At 29.6% G+C, this 12,442-nt stretch overlaps 2 protein-coding genes across 2 annotated transcripts; one reads left to right on the top strand and one right to left on the bottom strand.

Moving 5' to 3' along the window:
• Window positions 1-264: 264 nt before the first annotated feature.
• Window positions 265-6,412, top strand: LOC137932172 (NADH-ubiquinone oxidoreductase subunit 8-like). The gene is made up of 5 exons (XM_068775763.1): window positions 265-365; window positions 583-806; window positions 1,508-1,648; window positions 4,612-4,710; window positions 6,029-6,412. The coding sequence occupies exons 1-5, from the start codon at window positions 329-331 to the stop codon at window positions 6,188-6,190; spliced, it is 663 nt and encodes a 220-aa protein (XP_068631864.1). The 5' UTR covers window positions 265-328; the 3' UTR covers window positions 6,191-6,412.
• A 1,622-nt stretch (window positions 6,413-8,034) lies between these two features.
• LOC137932423 (deoxynucleoside kinase-like) lies at window positions 8,035-11,390 on the bottom strand. Its single transcript, XM_068776037.1, has 5 exons — window positions 11,083-11,390; window positions 10,620-10,789; window positions 9,879-10,015; window positions 9,092-9,186; window positions 8,035-8,347 (listed from the first exon to the last, which is right to left on the bottom strand). Exons 1-5 carry the CDS (start codon window positions 11,212-11,214, stop codon window positions 8,201-8,203), a joined length of 681 nt encoding a protein of 226 aa, XP_068632138.1. The 5' UTR covers window positions 11,215-11,390; the 3' UTR covers window positions 8,035-8,200.
• Between the last annotated feature and the right edge of the window lie 1,052 nt (window positions 11,391-12,442).

The following is a 12,442-nucleotide window of genomic DNA, read 5'->3' as shown; positions in this document are numbered from 1 at the left end:
GGTAAAGCAAATTAATATTAATAAATGTATTCGGATAACCAATGTCAACTTATTAACTGTTTATGTTAACCATTTCAAATTTTTATCAATAAATTTCTTATAACAATATAATCATATCCAAGAAACTTTAAAATGTTTTTGTTGTCAAATGCTAAAATACATAAATAAAAATATACATTTTGAAATATTTAACAGCTTCTGACTGTAAACGACTGTAGTCTTTTATGTCTACTCGAATGGTTGTTAAGTTTAGACATTGACAATTTGGACACTGACGTTTCAGCGACTTCAGTGAAAGTCCTGAATCTTTTAAAAATATTCTAGGAAAATGTCTCTAGCGAAAATATTCTCGCTTTCGACTCGAGGTAACAATGATTCCTACACTTTTTCCAAATCTTAAACAAAGTGTTTTTGCGGTCAAAATAATTTGAAGCGTTACGCAACTTTTGTTTATAACCTAATTGCGTCTTGTATTTAATGATATTGAAAATAGTCGTTACCAAGATAAAGTTATTGAAATATATTTTTAGAATTCTTTGTTGTACCTATATTTGTGTTTGTTTAATTTGAACATTTTTTCAGTACGAGCTGCCGGAGCAAATTCTGTACTCCGCTGTGCTCAATACAGCACTGGTCAAGAAGGTAAAGAAGTTAAGGTTTACCCACCAAATGTGCCGGGTTATAAGTACGTAAATGCGGAAGAGCAAGATATGTCTTTTAAAGAAATGTCAAACAGGGCTGCACAAACATTATTTTGGACAGAGTTAGTCCGTGGTTTTGCTGTTACATTAGCTCACATGTTCAAGGTAACTGGTGAAAAAGTTTATTGTATTATTTTAATGACTAAATTACAACCATTTTCATTTTTTGTAGTCTGTAATGTGAGAAGGTGATACACATTTACATAAGTGCAATAATGTCTCATAGGCTAGTTACACATATACAAAATATAGATAAAAACTAATAAAATCAGTTATTTCAATTCAAAATAGTAATTAAAATAAAAATAAAGAAGTAAGTGAATTAAAAAGAGTAAAGAAAAAATAAAATTTATTTAATCAAATAATATGTTATTCTTCAGAAACCCTTCCAAAATATTGAGTTCATAAACATTTATAAAATTTTAGATGCTAGAGTGGATGACATGACATATCTATTTATTGCTTGATTTAGAGTTTAGAACTGTATTGTCATGTCAGCTGATATAGTACCCACTGCAAGGCAAAGGCCTCCCTTACAGATTGCGACAATGACCAGTCTTGTGCTGTCTACATCAAACAACTGTTGTAAGTTGTTTCTAAAAAATACTATACTCTTAATCGGTCAATCAGTGATTCTCAAGAACTTTAAATTAAAAAAAATAAGACAGTTATCATATTTACCTATTTGTGGAAGATACACAGTCTTATCACTTTTCTTGTTGTTGTTATATGCTTTAATCTATTTGTCTGCAATGAAGCTCTACGAAAATTGAATAAAGTCATATGTTATTTTTAAACAATTCCAGGAGCCTGCAACAATCAACTACCCATTTGAGAAGGGACCTCTGTCACCTAGGTTCCGAGGAGAACATGCCTTGCGTAGATATCCATCTGGAGAGGAAAGGTGCATTGCTTGCAAACTGTGTGAGGCCATTTGCCCAGCTCAGGTTAGTTCAAATCTCTGTATTTTTATTACATTCCATTTAAAGTTTTCTTTTATATTTAAAATACTAACTGGAATATCTAAAATTTATTATAGATCAGTATTTTCCAGCTTTTTTGTACAATGTATTTAGCCTTTCTAAAATTTTTATGCCACCTATGTAATATATATTATTTTTGTATTAAAGAGCAATGGTTAAACTCATGTTCAGTTCACTATCAAATTGCCCACCTGTGCTGTGAGTGTGAGACCCGTGTTAGGAAACATTGTTATAGAAGTAACTTATAAGTATTCAGTGGTTTTACTATGCAGATGTGTTGTAGAAAGAGGGGCTAGGTATGATATGTAGGGCTGACAATCCATGTAGCGAGTTTAGGGAGGCCAAATGCATTGGCATACCTTGGTTGACCAGACTATTTTTTTTATCTTACTATATTTCTAATAATCTTAAAAATACTTTGTTAAGTCTGATTTGTAAATAAGCTTTTGTTTATTCTTGCTAAGCTTAATTTATTTAGGTTACAGAGAGAATTCAATGTTGTCCTCGCTCCTACCTATCATATACAAATTCTTTATGAGTTTATTCTGTTAATTATGCTGGTGCAATTACCATAGTATCTGATAATTTGATCACTGCAGAGCCGCTCTAATTAAACAAGTATTAAGTATATAAGTCACAGGATGTTTCCATGCTTAGATACTGTAAAGTGTAAGTAAAGAAAAATAAATTAGGTTTAACAAATTATCTAACTGTTGAAGGGTGGGTGTATTGTTGTTTTACTATAATGAAATTGTAGTATGTATTTAATTTAAAAATATTACAGACAATACTTTTCTATTTAGATTAGCATACATTAATATTTACATTTGTGTCTTAAGATGGAGGTTTACAATGAATTTATGTTATCATTGATTACTTGGTCATGATCTTTCACTTCAGGTCTCATTGGCAAGCTTCGGTTATGCTCGGGATTTCTGGATAAGATTAAATCAGGATTGTACAGAATCATAGATAAATAAAAGTAACAGAAATATCCTAGTGGATTGGCATTATGTCGCATATTACGCTGAACAGGTAGCTACTCGGGTATCTTAAGATTTTTTGGAGACCAAGGCTCGGCAAGCATATTAGAGTATGTTCACAGACCAGGTGGACAGACAATCATGTTAATGACATTAACAGATGCCAGATAGAGAAGATTAAGACTTTGACCAGCAGTGAATGTCTTATGGCTTAAATTATTACATATATATGTATACATATAACAGACATATGTAACCTCACAAATTATTGAAAATGCACACTTCAAAGCATTAATATAAAGACGTCACATTGTATACTCTAGTACTTTTACATGTGTGTTCAACTTTGCTAGTGATGTTACTATGCTAATATACTATATTTCAAGAAAATAAGTTAAGATATACAATATAATTTTGCAGAAAACCAATCATAGCACCATAATACCATATAATCATTACAGACTATTTATTACTGCTGCTGAAACAGTAAATTATATACTTTACCTTCAACTTACAATCCATTTTTTTTACCAATTATTTTAATGTTGACAGCTGTTTTGTGAAAATTGTATAATTGTGTTTATGTTGTATCTAAATATAAATTTTTTACTAGTTTTAAAGACCATAGAAAAGTTAGTATTTTTATTTGTTATCTAAGTTCTTTACTAAAATCCAGAGTTGTAGTACAGGTTACACTGCGGTACATAGCTGAGAAGGGGTTCCCATTGTTGGTACTCTTATTAATATTTCTTGACTTAAATCATTTTAAGTTAAGCTTTCAATAAACATGTTTGTTTCTGTGTTGTTGTGTTAGTTATTTATATTCTGTCTATTGTCTATTCTATCTGTGTACATACTAATTTTGGAAAGATGTTATCATAATTTGTTATCATTTTGATACTACCTAAAATTATATAAGACGATACCAATATTATATACCAGGGGTGGTCAAACTGGTTCAGCGCCACATGCGGCTCTTTGAACAATTATTTTAAGGCTCCAAATTACTGTCGAATTAATAATATATTTATACTAGCTGATCCCGCAAACGTTGTTTTGCAAAAAAAATTAAAGTTTTTAATTAACAAATGTAAGATAAGGGTTGATCGTAGAGGGGTGAAAATTTAGGTTTGTATGTATTTTTGTATGCTGTATCATAATAAAATAAAAACCAAAAAAAATGTCTAAAAAATTAAAAATAAAATTTAGGGGTGGACCACCCTTATCACTTAGGGGTATGGAAAATAGATAGTAGCCGATTCTCAGACATACTGAATACGCATGTAAAATTTGGTAAAAATCGGTCAAGCCGTTTCGGAGGAGTTCGAACACCGTGACACGAGAATTTTATATATTAGATTACCTATGTCAGCTCCTGGGAAATCATCAAAAATCAAATTACTGGTGTGAATAAATATTATTATGAATCCGCAATAAAATTAGCGAAATCCAATCACCAATCATAATTAACTAACCGGCATCTTAAGTATATGTATAGATAGGAGTGCTGTCACATGTGCCATTATATCTATCTTCAATATACATATTTTGTACTTTTGTCACATAGTTTCAATAAATATAGTTTTTTGGAAAAAGATATCCGTTTGAACAATTTTAAATTTCGAACAATGGTTCGAACTGTCAAGGAACCTGGCCACCTTTGTCACATACATATGAAAGTGCCATTTCAATCAATTATTTTTATTATGGCTTTAATATAAGACTTTGGAAAGGGAATGTTATGTAGTGGCCTAATATTTGGGTTTTGTTGATTTTATGTCAATATGCCATTTGGACCTCAGCCCTTCTCCAGTTTTTTCCATTCCTTTCTATACTCTGCCGTTTTGTGTTACGATACTTTTATTTATTTTTGATGGTAGAGTACTCCCCCACGTTGACAAGGCCATGTATTGTACTGCAAATTGATTTTATTTATTTTTTCAGGCTATCACCATTGAGGCGGAGGAACGCAAAGACGGCTCGCGTCGTACCACCCGTTACGATATCGACATGACCAAATGTATCTATTGCGGTTTTTGCCAGGTAATTAGATTTTTTTAATTACAATGCTGAAATTTGTTATACAAAAATTTGCTTATGTGGTCTATACTAAAAATATAATTGATAATTTAATAGAGAAAAAAATATAATAGAGAGGCTTGAGGATGGATTAGACCAAAAAGTAGTATGTAATAAGCAATATGTATATATATTTGTATTGTATGTTTGTGTATATAAATGTATTTGTATGTATGTACACCCTAAACTGCAATCTCCTTCATATCTCTCATCTCCATCCAAAGGTTGTCTGGTTGAGATCGCCTTGAACGATAAGACTGCTTCAAATGATACCTCTTGTACCATATAAATTGTTTCATTTTTTTCTCTATTAACTGTGTATGGTGTACAAAAAAGTGTTAATAAATAAATAAAACTATATTGTAGAGGAATCATAATATAGCATAACAACTAGTGCTATAAAAAGGACTTGCTTGAACCAACAGCATTCATATCTTCAAAGTTAAAACACTATCATTTGTATATACGATTCTTTAAAATGATTTTGTATTGAAAGCTCGTTATTGTAATCAATATTATGTTATTGATGTTGGCAAAACTTAATCATACTTATAACACACCTGGTTATTTTTCCATGTGTATATATACCTTTAGACCAATACCTCACTTTGCGTCGTTTAGTTTTGCTTTTTTTTGAAGTGACATCGCTGTTTAATTAGTACTAATTTTCACAGTGCGTCGTTAGATTATCGAGGTTGCGTTGTTTTGGGTTCTGGTCTATTTTTTTTTTAAATGGCAACATTTATTATTGCGCCATGCCATCAAAACTCGGGGGTTCACTTTCTAATTAAAAATCAATGCAATTTTAATAGTTTGGTTTTCACTTTGTTTTGGTAATTTTAGAGTTTAGTTTCAATTATGTTGTCGTGTGTGTTGTGTTTTTTTTTTATAAAAAAGAGTATAATAAATTTATATAAATTTTGACATGTTGTTTCTGATTACAAAAAGATAAGTATTTTTACAGTTCATTTATTGGAAGAGTTATATTATTTTTCTTTTTAAATGTTTACTATAAAAAATCTTAATTAAAATTGTGTCTTGTATTTTTGGAACCTAATCACGACGCAAAGTGAGGTATATAGGGAGATATGAGTTAGGATATAAACTGTCCTCGTTTGGTAAATAGGACATTTAAAATTGATTTTTTTGTTGCAAAGGTTGCCAATAAATGCTTTCCTTTTTTTTTACACATATACACATGTAAAAGGATCATTTTTATAAACAAATGTAATAATGACCTAAATATTGAAGAATATATTCCCATCCATTGTTTCTTTTGCAGGAAGCATGCCCAGTGGATGCTATAGTTGAAGGCCCCAACTTCGAGTACTCAACGGAAACTCACGAAGAACTCCTTTACAATAAGGAGAAGCTGTTATTGAACGGTGACAAATGGGAGAGTGAGATTGCTACCAACATCAGAGCCGACCATCTATACCGTTAAATGATGTAAACCTCATTCTGTTAGTGTAAATATCGTTTGGGAGCTTATTTTGCAATATTCTGAAATCAACATTTTTGTTTACTCTGTAGCAATGTCAAAAGCAAAAATTCTTTTGACATATGTTTATATCGACATCTATTTTCTATTGTCAAATAAGCTTCAAAACTAGATGTATAGAATAAATTATAATTTTTTGTGATAAATAAAAAATATCATCTCAGTTGAAATTAGTTTTTATTTTCAACACAGTCAAAATATTTTACTTACAATGATTATAAGTAGTCAGTTCATTTGCATAAAATATATAAATTTTGTCAACTCAATTTGTGCATTTTATTTTATACACGGTAAAATGAAATTTGCTAGTTTTAAATGATAAATAAAAAATATATTGGATAATGGTTACTTCTGTATGTACGATTAAACATCTGTTTTTGTGTGGTAGTTATGAAACACAAAAAAAATTACTTTAAAAAATTGAAAAATAAACCTTCACAAGTAAAATTAAGAAGTATAGTATATAATAGTATAAAGGCGCAAAACCTTAAGGGTTTTGTCACTTTCACAAGTCAGTGACAAATAAAAAAAAAACAATGCTTCTCTCATTAAGTAAACTTCTATATACTCAGTAAAATAAATCAAAAATGGCTCTATTTAGCAATTATTTTACCATAAAAATAAAAATATATATGTTAAATTTTGTCACATAGATATTTTAAAAATACTTTGTTACAATCATGTGTATTTTTCTCCTTTTTCATAATCTAAAAAAAAAAAAAACAAATCCAATGAATATATTATACCTTCTCTTAATGTGTCTTCTATTAAATGACTTCCCAACTAAATGGTTGATGTTAGTCAAATTTAAATTTTCATATACCGCTTATAAAAATCGTAAAAAATAAGATAAACATGGTTCTACGTACACGCGTTTTTAAAACAAAAATATATGTGAAAGAGCGAGTGTGGCAGATAACTATATTGTGCGAACAGTACAACAAATTTAACAAAGCCTCCACAATAATTTCTTAACAGTTTGAAATATTCAAATTTATGTTCTATGATTATAAGGCATCTATACAACATTAACTTAAAAAGGCGATATTTTAAAACTAGTTACGATTTTTTTCTTAATTAGTTTAAATAATACAATAACATATTCATATATAAATAACATTTAGTGCAATATATCTTATTATTTATGATCTAGCTCGATTTTTAAAAAAATTACGCATTTATAATTAAATATTACCCGTACTGATTTAATACTTATTTCAAAGTACATACATATTAAGTAATATAAATCTGCTATGACAATATATTATTTTCTATTTCTCAATGAAAAGATACAATTTCGTCAATAATAAATAACTGACAATTTAGTCCAGTATTTATCAACTTTTTATGCTTCACCTTAGCCTTTATAAAATTTTCCGCCTACCTATGTAACATATATTTTTTATATAAAAAAAATTGAGTCCACTTTTGAAAGGAGCCCACATCCCACAGGGGGGCAACCCTGTGGGATGTGGGCTCCAAGCTGCAAGACACTGGTTTAGTCAATATATTATTTTGTGTTCAAATTTTAATCACACAATTTAAGTTTCATTAAATTTTTACCATGATGGTTATTAGGTTGGTCACACATATTTATTATTTAATTGAATATTTATACAAAATTGAATATTTATAAGCAAAAAATATATACTTAGACACAATTTGGTTCTATAAACATTTATTTTTAAGTTTAAAATTCTCTTAATACATAATACTGTCCAATAATAAATATACAAGGCTATATAACTAAATATATATTTATATGTATATATACATTGTATCTGACATGATGTAACTTACTGTATATTGATTAGACAAAGATAGCATATAAAAATCTGAACCAAGCTGAATCTCTGTTGTCTCTGTTGTTTCTTGAGGCAAATGCTGGGTAATATATGTTATTAATGAAATTACACTTTTAATATATATATCTTAATCACTATGGACAATATATCAATTTGTATGATTACCACCGAGGATTTTATATGTATATCTTTCCAAGTCTTCCTTTACATATTGTATGTCTCGATCTGCATTTATTGTTAACACCTCACATCCCACGTCGGTTGAGTTGAGCCAGTTTTCATAAGACTCATGTACCTAACAACAAAATTGCAGTTATTATGTCACCTATTTTTAAGTGTTATCTATTATACAAGGCTTTAGTGGTATAATTTTCACTGTTCTTTCTGGCAAAATTTAGTAAGTATTTGAATGATTTAATACATACAGGTCAGCGGAAAATGCAATCAACCAATTTCCTACCAATCCTACCAGAAATCTATAGAGGAGGCATATGTTTAATAGCTAAGAAGTTGAAATATTGATGACGATTTAAATTTTTACTAATGAAAAGTTTATTAACTAAAATTTTATCAATTAGTAGGAAAAAAGAATTGGTGATATAGTTTAGACAAATACTTTTTGGTTGTTTTCACATACAGCTTTACAATGTTTGATGCTAAAGATAATTAGGGTGTCTAACATTTGGAGTGATTTTTTTCTCCTGTCCGGATCTACATAAGTATCAGGCAGTACGAGTGAAAGTCATACTCGATTATTTGACTTTTCTTTGGCACTTCTTTGTGTTTGGGCTTACATTGCAAACAATATTATCAAGTACTTTTCTTTTCTTTCTTTTTACTAGTGCAAGTGCTTCCAAGAAGTATTCCCTGCATGTGCTGTCATTTGAATTGCGTTTTACACCCTATATTGAGTGTCAAAGAAGATAAATTTGTCTCAATTGCTTGTTATCGACAGATTATTAAAAGAACTTCCAATACTAACAATAACCTCTGCAAAAAGTATAAATGCTGGGCGAAATGGAATAAGAAATTTTCTTACCTGTGTTAAATATTCTAGAGGTATTTCTGACTCTTCTTTTCTGCCACGCTTCATTAATCTCTCCCATGCAACTTGGGGTGTTGTCTTTAGATATACTGTAACATAAATGGATTAATTTCTAAATATAACAATATTTACTTGTAACAATCAATTTTAGTTATTTATGCTTACTAATTCTTATTTATATTCTTATAAAATTTATCTCCGATGTTTCAAAATTAACATCAACATTTATTTTATTTATTTGTGTGTGTGGTCAAAAAGTAAGGTGATTTTGTTAATAAAACGCAAGTTCTTTATTTATTTCCTTCAAAGTAATCTCTGTATGAATAAACACAATTTTGCAAACTCTTTCTTCGGTTCTCAAAACGGTTGAATAGTATTTTTCCAGTATAGCTTCTAGGACTTTGTTTGACTTTGTTTTTATCTCCTCAATCGTGTCAATATGGCGTCTCCGCACTGGCCTTGAGTTTGCTGTACCGAGTTTCAGGGCATTTTTGCATCGGCCTCTATGGGAATTCTCATCTCTCCGTCTTGGGTTGTCATTCAAAAAATGTTTAACATTTCAATTCAAATTGTTTTTGTCTACCAAATGCTATCATCAGTTTATTACTGAACATAAAATATATAATATATAAAAAGTTATATGTAATATATAAAAATTTATATAAAAATATATATAAAAATAGGACATCAACATTATAGAACACAATTTGGTAATTCTGTAGGCTGGACTAACAATTAACCTGATAGAGATGTAATTAACTGAGTTGATAAAATAGCATACCTATAAGATCTAAGCTGATGTCAAGAGACTTCTCTGTGTAATCATACCAATTGAGCAGAACTTGATATTGTGGGTCCTCGAGGAAGTTTTGTTTTTTAGCATTCTCCACAAAACAATGCCTGCTGTTTTGTACTGACCTGAAATAGTTTTTTATATGAAGAATGATTTTAAGCCTTTCTTACCTTGGTTCTTTAAATTCTATGGCTGTTAAGAAGTGTACATACACTCCTAAAGTGCTAAGTTTAAGTTAGACTTAACTTCTTAAAGGATGGTAGAGGACTGAGCCTCGTAGGTTAGGGGTTCAATTCTCAGGATACATTATATTTATAAATGGGGGGAGGTCAATGTCTTACAGTGGGCACTGAAATGACAATGAGGACTTGTTTGCTATATATTACCTTCAAATCATCATATTATCTGTCCTGCAAGTTGCTATTATTTTCTTAAAAAATGGGCTCAAAATTTAGTTCACATTTGAAATTTAAAATAAACATTAGATATTTCAATTGTGCCTAGAATGAAGATGAGCATGGCTATAATATATGCACTGAATAATATAGTTAATACCAAAAAATGCACAACTTAATGGAATAGCGGTTAAAAGATCAAAATATCAACTTGGTGTGACAAATAAAACATAATACAAGTTATGATAACCATAAACCATAATGAGGATCCAAATGTAAAATTGAATTATTTTTATCATTTTACAAATTATAGCATATATTCTCCTAATGGTACCTTTCAAACATTTTGACTGTGATTCCAGGTGTAGATGGTGGGCTAGTTTGTATCTTAAGCCTGCTGAGATGCACATAGTGTTGGAAGGCGAAGGTCCATAGTTTCATGTCTGTATAGAGAAGACCCAGCAAATTATGGCCCCTGACATCACGCCACTCTTGTATTGGCTCCTACAAATTTTATAATAGATTTAAAATCTTGATATAAAAACATTTACACTTAAGCTACTATTATAAATATATTCACAGATTTTTATTGTAAAATGTTTTTATATTTTAGTCACTCTCATTAGCTACATCATTGTTGGAACACAGGTCTATTGTCAGGACATCATAAGCCTACTCGAAGAAATCGACCAAATATTGATATTTTTGATGATTAATTGATATTAATATATAATTATAATCACAGCAAAATGTTTTTGGCAATTAGAAGGGTCAATATATAAACGGTTTAAACTTACCGCATGCTTTTCTACGAAGTGATATTTGTCAAAATATTTGATACAAGTAGATTTTCCTGAACCAATATTACCTTCTATAGATACTCTAAAGGGTCTCTTCATTGAACGAACTGCATGTGTAACTTTTGACATTTTTTAGATTTTATTTGGCCAATGTTATTTATGAGAAAGAATATTTCAAAGAATATACAGATGTCATTACTACGTAAATATTATTAGTTTGTCAATTCTGAATAATAACTACAGGTTAGTAATTTGAAAGATAAATTTTAACGCAGTTAATATAACATTTTTCAATTAAGCACAAGTTTGAAAAATATAGTCACATTTGTGCGGGAAAAATAAAAACGTCAAATGACTTTTTAAATGTCACTTTCAGTGTCAGTTTCGTTAAGAAATTGCAATCGATTGTTTATAAAATCTGTTTTCTAATCATAAATAGTTATCAAATATCTTTACATAAAAAAATCATGTGCGTTTTATGAGAATAAAAGAAGCTTTAAAAATTCATTAGTAAACATATCACCAATATTATTAGAAGTGAGGGACGATTTAGAAACTGGTTCGAAACTAGTTTTTCTGGATAATTAGTTTTAGCATGCCACTCTTAACATATTTATGTATATTTAACAGATTATACTTACTATAATTTGAAAAGTTTATGTTTTTAATTGATGACATTTACAAACATTTAGTTTATAAATCATAAACTGTTATTGTTCAAAAATATTTTTAATCGGATTCCTTAAATTAATTAACAGACTAAAACACACAATTTCACTTATCTTTAACACTATTGTTATTGACTTGTGAATGTACAAATTCATGAGGCTCAAGGTGATAGAGTATTGAAAACATTTTAATGTTAAATTTCTTTGCAAAAACTCGAAGGCTTTCTTGGCAACCATAATAATTGGCATATATATGCATTTTTATACTTGATCGCAATACTTACTATGCACGTCGTTTTATTATAAACGTATATGAACCAAACTATTAAGAATAAACTGTCTGTCTACGTTTTAAATATTTTTATTTTACTGTAGCTCAGCTTTATAAGTAGCCAATAATGTACATGGCTTTAGACGAAAGTATTATATTTCCCAGACAATAGCTATTACGTATAAAATATTGAAATAAATACGATTTTCCTTTCCCGTCGCAACCATAACGATATTCGTCCATAAATGTAGTTTCTAAAAACAAATAGTGCACTAGAGTTACATAGAGCGATACGTAGATTGTTGTCCTTTGTCGTTCTAGTCGGTAAGTTATATGTTCAATAATGTAACCCGACATACGCTCCGCGCGGAATTGTCTCCGGGAATTGTTCTCTCTGTGTTTATTTATTTGTAAAACG

This window comes from Battus philenor, unplaced genomic scaffold (genome assembly GCF_028537555.1).
Source record: "Battus philenor isolate CCGP_79_NKW_IND1 unplaced genomic scaffold, ilBatPhil1.0.hap1 SCAF_9, whole genome shotgun sequence".
NCBI classification, from domain to species: Eukaryota; Metazoa; Arthropoda; class Insecta; order Lepidoptera; family Papilionidae; genus Battus; species Battus philenor.
The sequence above is the reverse complement of the archived record's forward strand: the minus strand, read 5'-3'. Positions and strand labels throughout refer to the sequence as shown.